Source organism: Podarcis vaucheri, assembly GCF_965113315.1.
Source record: "Podarcis vaucheri genome assembly, chromosome: 2".
In the NCBI taxonomy this organism is placed as follows: Eukaryota; Metazoa; Chordata; class Lepidosauria; order Squamata; family Lacertidae; genus Podarcis; species Podarcis vaucheri.
In genome coordinates this window covers 77,093,863-77,107,391 of record NC_138760.1, presented here as the reverse complement: position 1 = coordinate 77,107,391, position 13,529 = coordinate 77,093,863, and the positions used below count along the sequence as shown (strand labels likewise).

General features: G+C 42.8%; 1 protein-coding gene across 1 annotated transcript; it reads left to right on the top strand.

Moving 5' to 3' along the window:
• The first annotated feature begins 1,974 nt into the window (after positions 1–1,974).
• Positions 1,975–12,033, top strand: TUSC2 (tumor suppressor 2, mitochondrial calcium regulator). Its single transcript, XM_082214785.1, has 3 exons — positions 1,975–2,250; positions 4,550–4,670; positions 8,659–12,033. Exons 1-3 carry the CDS (start codon positions 2,105–2,107, stop codon positions 8,722–8,724), a joined length of 333 nt encoding a protein of 110 aa, XP_082070911.1. The 5' UTR covers positions 1,975–2,104; the 3' UTR covers positions 8,725–12,033.
• The last annotated feature ends 1,496 nt before the right edge of the window (positions 12,034–13,529 follow it).

Here is a 13,529-nt window from a genome sequence, read left to right as displayed (position 1 = left end):
GTGACCCCTAAACAGAATGCCTTCCTTAGAACAGAGAGTTGTTGAGCCCTCAAGACCCCACAGGACATCACATGCAGAAGATATTGATGCAGTTCTGTAAATCCATGTATTTATTGGTTAATAAGCCTATTATATCTCCCACAACTACCTTGGTGCCTACTTCCAATAATGTTATCAGGTACATTGGGATCCACAAGCCATTTCATATTATTTATTTCATTTTGCAGATTTATAAACACTTCATAGCCAAAGGTACAATAAGATAAAATATAAAAAGACACATTCGAAAAACAATAAAACTATTTCTTTTTCATACCTTGTAGTCCAGGCCTAGGCAAGATAGTGTACTGTACTTAACAAATATCATCTGCAAAACAAAAATCTTGTGTGGCTGCTGGCTACCAAAGTGGTCTGCTGAAGTCACAGCAGACTGCACATAAACCCTAGAATATCAAAGACTCTCTAAGGACCAGAGACAGTGTCATCCATACCTCAGTGCTGCAAAGACACGTTTTTTCCCCTTGTCAGATTGTGGCCATGCAGTTCCTCTGTACTTAATGGGTTGCTCTTTGTCAAGCTTGTGTGTTGGGCACCATCCTGCTGGCAAAATTATTTTTCAGTCCCAATAACTTGTGAACTAGATTTTTATAGCCAAAGCATGGGTCATTGTGCATGTGATTCTCACAGAGCACTTCAATACACCTCCGTTTTCAACAACAGGAAAATGTATTCTGTGAAAGGACTTAAAAGAGTTACCCAATTCAAGGACAATTCTGAACTGGATTTGTTTGTCCTTACTAGTGATGGCATAGCCAAATCAGGCTATATAGTGTATGAACATCATAGGAGTCTGCTGGATGAGGCCAATGGCCCATCTAGCCCAGCATCTTCTGACAGTGGCCAACCAGATCACTGAGAAACCCACAAGCAGGATTTGTGCTCAAGAGTACTCTCCCCTCTTGTGGTTTCCAGCAACTAGTTGGTATTCAAAAGCATTACTGCTTCCAAAATGACATCCAGTTCATTATGTGGTTCCCATTTCAGGTTGGTTTCCTTGTGTGGTTATATTATCAAGCTGACAACCCAGTGTAAGAGAGGGAGATGTAAAAGATCAAGGGGGGAAAATGCCAGTGAATAGGAATTTTTGCATAACTTAGGGTATGAGAGATACATTCTGCCTCTGAAATACACTTTCGGCCTGAAGATTAAAAGAGGTGAATTTTCAGTGCAGCCCTAGTAACTGAGGAGAGAGAGTGTGGAAGACAATTTTGTTTACATCTCAGCCTTAAATATATTTTCATGGATGCAGTTTGTATTGTTATGGGAATAGAAATTGGCTTGGATATGCAAATGCTATGGACTTTTAAGTCATTTTTGGCTTCACCTTTCCCCAAACATTGCATCACACTGCACCTGTTCATAAACATGTTAGTTAGGAATAAGTCCCGTTGACTTAAGTTTTTTCAGCATTGCAGCATAAAATCATACATAACAGAAATTGGAAGTGTACCAGTGAGCCCATTGAAGCTACAAATAAGTAGGACTGCAGATTTGGGTATTTCTTTGTTAAAATAATATAGGTAATCTGAATTTCTTGAATGACAGTTTCTTTTTACCAGAAAGGTAATTTGTTTGGAAACCAACTCACATACTGATCTCGCTACTTGCATCAGTCTGCTTGTAGCAGCATTTGCATTAATGGAGGCCAGCAATCCTATTGCCACTTGCTTAGAGGTGTGTTGGAAGTGTAGTTTTGAGCGCTGGACTCTGATGGAAGTATTATAGCTGTCTGTCTCAATCGTCCTATTGAGAATTTGGATCCTGCTTCCCCCACCCACTCTCGCCCTGCACAGGCAGCACGCTGTCACCTCCACAGGGGAGCGGAAGTTGCGTCACGCCGCGGCCCCGCTACAGAGCGGCGCTTTCGACCTTCTTTTGGAAGCGGACTTCCGGAGGCGGCGGAACTGGAAGTTGCGTCGCCGGGAGAGGGGCGGAGCTTTCCGGTGTGGGGAAGGTGCCGTTGCCAGCAGCCTCCCCGGAGGCACCGGCAGGCTCCTCTCCCTCCCTCCGCTCCCCTTTCCCGGCCATGCGGCCGCTCTGAGCCATGGGCGCCAGCGGCTCCAAGTCCCGGGGCCTCTGGCCCTTCGGCTCGGGCGGGCCGGGCGGCTCCGAGGGGCCGGGCGGGGACCAGGCTCTGGCCCGGGCGCGGGGACTCTGCTCGGCCACCCCCTTCGTCTTCACCCGCCGCGGGTAAGAGCAAAGCCGGCTGCTGCCGCGGGAAAGCGAGGGAGGGAGGCCGCCCTGACCTGGTCGTAGACCTTGCAGAGGCGGCGGCGGCGGGGCTCCATCTCAACCCTCCCCGGTGCTCGTCCACTTTCCTAACCCCTGACCCCGGTGCGATGCAGGGACTGGCCAGGCTGCTTCCTTCCCCTTGCGTCCGCCTCATCCAGTGGACGGAGATGCGGCGCTGACCTTATGCCAGGGAAAGCGGGTTTTTCTTTCCCGCGGGAGAGGCTCCGCCTGGCGCTTCTGGGGCCGCTTTCTGAAGCCTCCCTTGCGCCCCTGGGTCCCTAACATGTGCCGCTTGCAGCTCCCCCCACCCGCAGTGGTGTCCGGAGTCTTCCTCCTCGATCTCTCCCTCCCCGTTGCAGAAAGCCTCGTGGGCGCATGTTGCAAGTTCGGTAGTTAAAGGGCTCTGCCGGCCTTCAGCTGGTCTCTCTAAGGTTGTGGTGACCGAAGAGTTTGCCAGGCAAAGGGCGAGATTTTGTTTTCTGCGCGCCATCATGGTGCAAAGAGGTTTCATGGAGGTAGGGGCAATGTTCAGCTACTGAATATTGGCTTCCAGGTAATAGTATCTCCTTGTGCATGCCTCCTGGATTTAGATAAGACTGTCTAACGCTGTTTTCCTTGTTGCCTGACATTTGCTTTATAGCACCTCTTTGCTCCAAAGCTCACCTCATACTGTTTTTATGTAGATGTTGAATTGCAGCCTGAAGTATTTGGCAACAACAAACCATTCTGTAAAACCACCTAGGTGTTTTTTGAGAAATTTAAAAAGTTTTTTGGACCAGTTTGTGGGGATAAGCCTAGATTTATTCCGAGCTTGTAAAGTCACTAGCATAGCAAGAAATGTGACAAGCGCATTCTAGTGGCTGGGAAATAGTGCCTCCATTAGGTCCTTTTGCACTCTTGTTCCCTTGCCAGCTCTTAAATTAGTAAATTTTCAGCTGTGCCAGAATGCCTGCCTTCTTCCAAAGTAATGACTGGCATCTGTATTTCCATTCTAGCTAGGCAACTGGCCAGATGTTGAATCAAATGCCTTTGTTGGCAGACTGGCTGCAAAATTTCTATATCACGGAAACAAAGGTGTCATTTTCATTTTGAGTTGCACATTTTTGCTATTTTCTATTTTCTCATTCCTCCCTCCCCCCCAAAAAAAGTATCCTGAGAATTCCTGTGGATTTTCATACAGTCTGCTATGAATGTGGCAATACAGCAAAGAAATGAAAAAGTTACTGAATTCTGAACACTGCTTTGCTGAAGCAGTTGAGTATGTTAGTGAGGAATGTTCAAATTTAGACTTGACAGAATTCCAGTTTCGTAAGCTTTGGGCAGTTGTTTAAAAGTGGCAGAAATACCGTTTTAACCATTCTGTTGCTGGTCAGGAGCTGTTGGCATTTATGTGGCAGAAGTGGTTATCCAATTCTGTCAGCATCTTACCTCCAATAAATATGTTAAGAAATCAATCATCATGGTTAATTATGATTAATTCTAGTTAAATGCCCATTCTGCTTAAATGCAACCATGACACTTTTCTACGCTTTGGTTTTGCCATGATATAAACTTGTTTTAAATCAAATGCTGTCTCCCTGAGGAGAATCTGACATCTTGTCACTTCAATTGTTCCACCAAGTGTTTCTCTTTTTACTCTTGGCAAAAATTAATCAGGTTTGTAAGGTAGTCTTCAATATGTGTCTGCACATGCCTTAAAATGTTACTGTGTTAGAGCATCTGTTTTGCATACAGAAGGACCCAGAGTCAATTCCTAAGATCTCCAGGTAGGGCTGGGGAAGATCTCTACCAGAAGCCTTGGAAAGTTGATGCCCGTCATTGTAGATAATATTGAGCTAGATGGTCTTACTTGATAGAACACAGCTTTTTATGTTATTACTGGGATGGAATATGATCTCAAGAATTGCCATCTGTTTGATGGGACTGCGTTCACTGTGAGTTTTGTGAAAAAGTTCATTTGTTCTGTGTAAACTATTAGTGCAAGGGTGGGCAACCTGTGGTAATACTGGTTGGGAGAGTAGGTTGATTAGTAGTAGTATGGTTTCTGCTCCTTTTAGACAACCGTCGTGCAGAATTTCCCCTCACAATTAACCTTCTCCTTACTGTAGTGCAAGGGATGAGGAGCTAAGCAAATGGGTGGCAGCAACAGCTGCCAGCTAGCTGGCTTGCTACTAGCTCTCAGCCGCAGATTTGAAAAGCAGCTGCTTTTGCTTCTTCTGTCTGAAGCTTTTTCTAAATGTCTTTCATTTCTTCGCAGCTCTATGTATTACGATGAGGATGGTGACCTTGCCCATGAGTTTTATGAGGAGACAATAGTCACCAAAAATGGGAGAAAGCGTGCCAAGCTGAAAAGAATCCACAAGAACCTGATACCTCAGGTAACACAATCAGAAGTAAAAGGGAGCTGTTGCAAAGTGGTTTCAAGCTAACACTTGAGGATACTGAGCAACAAGAGAGTCTCTGAGTTTATACCAAGGGTAGCTAACCTGCTGCCTTCCAGCTATTTCTGGATTCCCATCAACCCCAGCCAGTGGTCAGGCATGATGGTAGAGATCTGGAGGCCCACACGTTGGTCATTCCCATGTGATTCCTTTGAATTTTCATAGAAGTGGTTTTCTACCTTGCCAACTTTATAGTACAGTAGTACCTCGGGTTACAGACGCTTCAGCTTACAGACTCCACTAACCCAGAAATAGTACCTCGGGTTAAGAACTTTGCTTCAGGATGAGAACAGAAATTGCACAGTGGCAGCAGGAGGCCCCATTAGCTAAAGTGGTACCTCAGGTTAAGAACAGTTTCAGGTTGAGAACGGACCTCCAGAATGAATTAAGTTTTTAACCCGAGGTACCACTGTATTGTCTTCTGGAATACTGGATTTGATTGTTTGTGGGGACACTAAGTACCAGCCTTCATCTTGTCCAGCAACAATGGTTGCTTCTGTATTGACCATCTTGAAATCACTACAGATGCAGTTCTAGGAGTCTTTGTCAACCTTCCCTGGGATTATTTTTTTTAATGGTGACAAAACAACCTAATTTTAAAACGCTTGTTCAAGTTCTTGTATTCAGCAACTGTCACATTCTTGAAAGAACATCAGCCACTTTGAATTTCTCTCTTTTGAGCTAGTGATAAAAGACCCAGATGCCTCATTTCTGGAACTGGATTGTAGTAAATATGAGCACTTTCATAACATTCTATATTGGGTTATTGAGGATTTCGTAATGAATGATGGGAACATAATAAATATTTCATTATTGTTTGAAATGATTTTATCCTGCTTTTTTGCAACCTCATGGCAGCTTAGATCAAATACATTAATCATATTGAACCAAAATAATTTAAGACAAAGCAATCCGGGTTTTTAATAATATTATATATCATAGCATAAATTAGCAGGCATATGATTTGCAACATAGGTGAAATTTGTACCCTGTCTGGATTTAGGAGAAGAGAGAGCAGCGCCATTCTTCCTTAGGGAAGCGGTTCCACAACCTTGGGGCACTAATTCTTAGGATGAATTACTGTACATCCACACCTGTGTAGGTGGCCCAAATAAATATTAATACTGCTGTTAGGTACGAATGTTGTTCTTGTAAGATCCCTTCATAGTAGTAAACACACATGGCCTAGATCCATGGAACTGTGCACTGTGGTCCCAAGAGTTTGAATTTGTGTTTCAAATGGCTTGAGGGAGTATCTGGTGTTGGAAGAGGAAAAATCAAACATTTCATTGGGTATGTCTAAAGTAGCTCATTGAGTCTCAGCCCTTGCTGAAATCATGGGTAAAGTTTACCGTGAGAATGAGAGGAGGCTAAAAAGGCAAGCCTTACTGAATATGAACTGATGTGTTGGGAGGCTTGTGGAACTGCTTCTGGTTAAAACCAGTGCAAAATACTGGTGACTATAGCTGTGTAAATGAGCAGAGGAGAAAATAACAGCTACTAGTGGATAAGAAAGCTGCAGTTGTAATGGACAGTGTTTTGCATCAACAACAAAAATTCAGATTCTTGGGAGTCACAAGGTTCCCTATCATTACAGAGAAGGCAAGGCAGTGCTGCCTCAAATTTTAGTCAGAAAGTAATATGGCTTGTGATGACTTGGTAAAATTGTAGATGCCACTGGTTGGTATATGGTAGAATTTCATGCTGGAAACATGATGTGTAAAGTTCTGTTGGTTCTGGGCTCACTTGAATGGAACTCTTAATGATGATCCAGCACTTGAGAAGAGAAGGATAAAGAAGGCTTGTTCTTCTGTTGTCTGTCCTGTATGTGGACACTGCTTCCTTGGAGGCTTTTAAGCAGAAATTGGATGGTCATCTGTCTTGGATGCTTTAGTTGAGATTCCTGCATTGCAGGGGGTTGGACTAGATGACCCTCGGGGTCCCTTCCAACTCTTCAGTTCTATGATTCTGTGCCTATCTCAAGAACTTCTGACACCTTTTGTTGAGCACTACAATCCCGAAGATAAGGAAAAAGGTAACTGTAAAGCAGTAAGTGTAAAACCTTCACTGTAGATGTACCCAAGTATGGGAAGTGTGGAGGGTCAGTTATGGCTGTCATAACCTGGGTTTGATTTTGCCTTGACAAAAGGTTACTCTTCTATCCATCCTGATTGTGGACCCATTGAGCAGCTTGATTCTGTCTTGTAGCTAGCACACCAGGGAACGTTGTTGGGTATGCATATAGTTCAGTTGAAAATACAAGTCTGGTTATCTGGTGCTATTTATAGCCATTAACTATAAAAACCTTCCTGTGGCTACTGTTTCTATAAGCATCTTGGGGGGGGGGGTGTTCTTTGCTAATGCCTTTATATTATGGACTTCTAGAGGCTTCCATAACATCTTGCATTTGCCATTTTTCAAGTAAAAGTAGTGATGAAATATTTTCACTTCTGCGCTGTGGCTCTCAATATTGCTTGTGGCGTATAATTCTCTTGAGAAGTACTGGACCAAGTTTGTCAAATACCACTAATGCATGACCAGTTAGTTTTATGAGGCAGTACTTGGAGGTAGCATACCTTCCAATCAATTTATTGTTGGAAGAATCTGAATGCAGCCAGCGTGTCCTAGATTACCACATCTTGACTTAATAAACTGAGATATGAACAAGCGTTTGCATGTTTGCACAAATCTGCTTTGTTCCTCCTTCATGCAAGGAGGCAAACAAGCCAGCAGGCCATTGTTAAACATAGCTTCCTGTTAAATGTCCAAACTGGGAAGTGTTGATTAATGGTTTCCAGTGAAGCCAACTTTAAACCTTCATCTCCTGACCTATCTGTAAGCTATGGTTTACTGCAGCTTCTTGGCTTGTTTGTCTGCTTGTGCATATAGAGGGACAAGGCAGATATATGAAGCTTGTTAGCATCTCCATTTGTTAATCCAAGATGATTATCCAAGTTTTTTCACTTGGCCAAATTCATATAAACTCACTTATTAGCCTTGCTTTAATCAGATGAGTTTAATTTCTAGTCCATTGGAAGCTTGGCGACTTTCTCCATTCCATTCCATTAGCATTCAGCAAGAATGGAAAACATCTGAATTACTTAAGGCCAAAGTAGATGGCAGCATGAAAGATGATTGGTGGCAGGTTAAATTGAGTAAATGCCATGATTCTGAGAAGGGGGGATATTAAAAAAAAAACTCCCCTGAATGCTTTTCTGTTCAAATCTCTCCTCTTCCCCCCTCCCCAGCTGCTATTTAACCTACAGGACAAATCCTATATAGGGACCTAATAACTTTGCAGTGGAAAGGAGGTTCCATTGGAAAATGGCATGGTGGGCAAGAGTTGAACATAAATACCTAATAAAGCAAAAAACATTAACTTCCTTCTCACAAACACATTTAAAAGGCCATAGAATGTTTGATTGGCCAAAGGCCTGCTTAAAGAGAAATGTTTTTGCCTGGCGACTGAAGATATGTATTGAAGGTGCCAGGCGAACCTTCCCAGGGAGAGCATTCCAAAAATGGGGAGCCACTGCAGAAAAGGCTGCATTCTCATGTTGCTGCCCTCTGAACCCCTTGTGAAGGGAGCACACAAAGAAAACCTCAGGTGATGATTGCAGGGTCCAGGTCAGTTCATATGGAGGGAGACGGTCCTTGAGGTATTGAAATAACTGGCCGTACATTTCCAGCTCATGCAGTTTTCTGATCCTTTATCTCAATTTGTTCCTGTCTAGTTTCTAGGTAGAGTTCATACCCATGACCTAACACAAATAGCCCAGTTGCTTTGGTATGGCTTTTGGGCCAGAAGTCATTAAGCAAGGAACTGTATTAACTCGACTGGCACCATGTCCCTTTATTCCACATCATTTTTGGCCTGATTTCCAAGTGGCATTATCTCATCCTTGTTGCATCTTTCTCTTTACAGGGCATAGTGAAACTGGAGCACCCTCGGATACATGTGGACTTCCCTGTTATCATCTGTGAGGTCTGAGCCATGGAGGGCAGTGTGAACTGTCAGTGTGTGCTATCAAGGCACCTTACTTGCCCAGTTTTACTGTACCTCACGTAAACCAAGCTAGGCAGCCACGTCTCCCTTCAGAGTGATGGATCAAGAGCACAGACGCATGGTTAGCTTTGAAGCTTGTCTGCTAGGATGAGGCGGCAACGGCAACGGCACTGACGGCATCATGGGATCGTATAATCAGGAATAGCATTGGCTAGGAATGTGTGTTGGTAGGACCTGTGTCACGTGAGATGTTTGGCCTTGTTTAGTGACCTGCTCCAAAAAATCCCCCTTGCTGAATTGAGTAAAATCCCTTTATCAGCCTTAGGTGGCAACAGATTCCAAGTGTCTTGAGACCATGGAGAACCGACCTGCACCTTTTTCTGACCAGGTGGCCTGCTTTCTGAGTTCCCCATCAGTATTCTTTAAATGCTGACAACGAAGTTTCTGTTTATATGCTGTATATGAGAGTAAAGGTGAGCAGTAAGCAGCTTGTGCTTCTCCACCCCTTTCCTCAACGTAACATAACTGAATAATCTAATGCTGTACTGTACTTGGAGGGGTGGAGGATGATAACAGAGCTGTACCTAACAGAGTTGTCCAAGGCAGGGTTCCCTATTGAAACAGACTGATGTGCAAGCCTTGCTCCCCCTCTCTCTAATATCTTCCTAGTGAGTTGCACTATTTCCTTTGCAGGCAGTGTCTTTTTCAACTTCACTGCTTGGAAAATTCCACTGACTTCTTCCTATGCTGTGGCACATCAGTAGAGGCTGTTGGCAGCAGCAGCATCTGAGCTTGCAGTTTTCCTGTGGAGCCTTACCAAACAGGCCACCTCTTAGAAGGCGTTTGTCGACAGGTTCTGGTTTCGTTCCAAAGTAGACTTCCTTCTTGTGAATCTGCATCTTGTGAGTGGGTTGTATTCAACTGGCTTTTACATGGGAGTATTCCCATTAAAATTAATAGACCATGGTGAATTGGTCATGGTAATTAATTTCAGTGGGTCTACTCTGAGTAAAACGTGGAGAGTTCAAGGCAGATTGCCATTTCCCTCCCCACTCCATTCTTACTGCTGACATTTCTTTTTCTCTTTCTTCCTCTCTCTCTCTCTCTCTCTCTCTCTCTCTTAAAACAGAAATAGGTAACACTGTCCTTTTAATCCTTAGGTTTTGCTGTTGGCACTAAGGCTACTTATATTTGCTTTGATCAAAATGTTTACCAACCTGATTGTATGCTTCCCCTCCTCCTTTCCTCCAAAGGAAAAAAAACAAAACAATAATGTACTGTGATCTTCCTTTGACAGTCTCCTTGACTCTTTGGATTGGGCCAGGTATTGCCTGATATGGGAGAATGCAGCACACTTTAAAGGAAGGCTATGTGTGTTGGGAGGGCTCTACCCTTTCCTCCAATGTATGAATGTGAAATGTTTGGTTTGTAGGGCCACTTCCCAAACTTGACTTGAGTACCACTGGTAGCTGCTATATGTGCTGAAGTGGTACACCTGCCTCTCCTTCCCAAGTTTTTGCTTCTAAGATTTAGAGCTACCTGCTGCTGAAAACTGAACAGGCAAAACCCTGTCAGAGGCACTCTTTATCTTTTGAAGACGGTTTCATATGCAATGCCTGCCTTTTCTGCCAACTCTCAGAATTTATATAAAGCTTTAAAACCGAATTGTGGGCGAGTTAGCTGCAAGAGTTGGTTCATTGCACAGCATATTTTCCTTCCCGGAGCATGTCATTGCCTTTCTGAGCACTTCAGGCATTTGCTACCTCAATGTTTAGTTTAAATTTGCTGGTGCAAAGCTGTGCCTGCCAGCAGCATCAATAAGTTTGTGTCATCTCTGCACCTACATGGGAATCCTTTTTAAGCACTACAAACCAGGTTAGAAACAGGGTGGAGTTTAAGTGGCAATGTTGACTGAGCTCTCTATTCAGCGACTGTCACATTTGCCTCGCTGTCGCCCTTTCAACTGTATGTCGAAGGTTGTATGTTAGGATTGTTCCTTAGTGCACGGTGGCTTCCTGAGTTGCAGCTGCTCTTCCATGCAGAACTTGTGTATTACTATACAGGTGTAGAACTATACCGTTAACCATAAAAGGGTAAGAGCATAAGCTGTTGGCATTGGCCCCGTGTCATATTTCCATCCTCCATCTTCACGTGTCACTTACCTTTTGGTTGAATCTCATTTGGGTAATGATGGGAAGCTGGCATCTTTATCCTTCATTGGGGAAGGGAGTGTCCACTACCAAAACAAGAGCATCCCGGGGGTGGAGGTGTGTTTGCAACACTCATTGGAAAGCAAAGCTCTGCCTCTGCATTATTGTGCTTTATGAGTTGCAGGCTGAAATCAGTGGGAGGAGACTTCCTTATTCTTGAACAGTATAGTTGACAACAGATATCAAGCCTGCTGTTTAGAAGTTTTGCCCCACAGCTAGTTCAGAAGAAGCACTTTGCTGTATGTGAGGGTTGTTTGTTGCATCTTCATACTAGAGAGTTTTCTCTGTTATATAGAGATTTTTCTCTGTTACATGGGACTTGATAGTCATGAGATACTGGGAGTGAAAGGCTCAGTGGTGACACCCTTTGCAATTTCCTAAAATACCCAATTTATGTTATTTCACTAGCTGTCTTGGTTTTGAGCAAGCAAATACCCTGTGGTCAGAAAAGAACTGTGCAATGTTGGCTTTCATTTCCCCCGCCACTTCTAGTGCTTATATCCATCCTGCTGGGGACCTCCCTCCTACTGGAACCTAAATGGAGCCTGTACCCAGAGAAAGCTTCATTTCTGCCTAGCTTGAAATTTCTCCTAAGATGTAGCAGACTCCCTGGAGCTACCGGCAGCTGCTTTCAATCCATTTCTCTAAAAGGCTGGATTGCCCACTGAGACTGTAGCTGTGCTGTTAAGACTTCCTGGATTTTATAATCCTACCGATCCTGTCCCTCTCATTGTGCTTTCTGGCAGCCCCATTTCTCTTGAGAGTGGCAGCTGTTGTCAGGCTCGGGGAAGACGGCTTTATACAGGATGCTGATAATGTGAAAGTTGGTGTAAATAAAATATATATATATTATCACTATTGTTGGAACAAGCAAAAAGTTCTATTTCCTTTTTTATTACTCTTCTGTGCATATGTGGTTGTGTAGAAGACCCGAACCCACTAGCACTACACTTCCTGCTCCTATAGCATACGGATAGGAACCCTGAAGGCAAATGTGTAAAATATTTATGGTTTGTTTCTCTGCCTTGAAGTGCATTTGTTGAATTTTGTTAAATTTCAATAAAATTATTTGTAAGTCCCAGAACTTTACTTTCTGTTTCTGATTGTCAATTGGTAGTGGATCATCACCCGTTAAAATGAAGGAACTGGTAGGCCCTTTTGATTCTAAATGAAAGTAAATCTCTTCTCTCTTTGTGCTGCTCTGCTAAGCAAGCTACCTTAAGGCACCCTGCTAATCTTGCCTAATGCTTGACCTTATTTTTCTGAAAACCAGCATTCTTAAATGGTTAGTTTTGTGGCTTGTGGCCTAAATGCATTTCAGACTATGAACTGATTTTTCTAACATTGTCTCTTGACTGTTTTGGAGCTTAAGTTCAAGCCATTGAGTTATGCTTAGAACTCAGTTTGTAAATAGAGCAGCCAGCGGTAGCTTAGTCCTCCTACAGCATCTCTGCAAATTTAAGCTTATCTCCTTATCAAGCTTTACACAACTGTGCTGCCCTTGCATAAGGCTGCAAAGCCAAGTGCAGCTGCTGCTACTCTCATTCCAAATACAAATGTCCACCTACAGTCATTCCATTTGGAGTACTGATGGACAAATCAATCTTATTTCTGGTGTCTCAATTTTTCACCCATAAACCCATTCTAAATCTGCACATCTGTGACTTTAACTCCAAAAATTCATTTAAAAATGTTTTTATCTCAATGTACACATTTCTGAATGTATTTACTCTTAAATATTTTTTTTTTACACATTTTAGTACATTTCTTGAGTTGAGAACTGTATCCCAGAGAAATGGGAAATTTGAAGGGATTATTATGTTCCAATAAGTGTATTTGTTTGTGAGGTGCAAATTAGGTCAGTTTGCTTAAAAATGAGGGCCAAACAATTTTCCTTCCCTGACTTGGAGTAACTAATTACTGATCTCAGTTGGAATGATTTTCTATAGAAAGTAATTATTGTCAATTGATTGTACCAAAACATTGATTAATTGAAGTCCATTTACAAACCTTGGCTATCACTTGTTGATTGCTGCAGTCTGCAGTTGCTCTCAGTGGTTTGCAGAAAACTGAGTCCCACCACCCAAAATAAAGTAACTTGTCAACCTAAACAGTTCATAGATATATGTCTGTTTGATCCAAACTTGTCTGTAGGATGTAATGGTAGGTATACGGTAAAAAGAGTTATGTGACAAGTATGTAGATTAGAGTCTAGTAGTCTACAAAAGCTTATGTCACAATAAATTTGTTAGTCTTTAAGATGCCACAGGATTCTTTGTGTCTGTTGCAACAGGCAGATACCCTTCTGGAAGTTCTTAGGCACATATTATATGCAATATAATCAATATGATCTGTTGAAATATGGAGGCAATCTTATTATTGATGGAATTCAAAGAGATTATCTGGTTCCAAGGTCTTTCAATCTACTGCTGTAGAAGGTAATTGCTTGGAATTGTAATATGTGGACAAATTCAACACTTTATTCATGGTAGTGTACAATAGTTTGTACCATTAGAATCCGAATAAGAGTAGGTATGGTGAAAATCAATAAATACTATTATATCAATGATGGGCCCATTA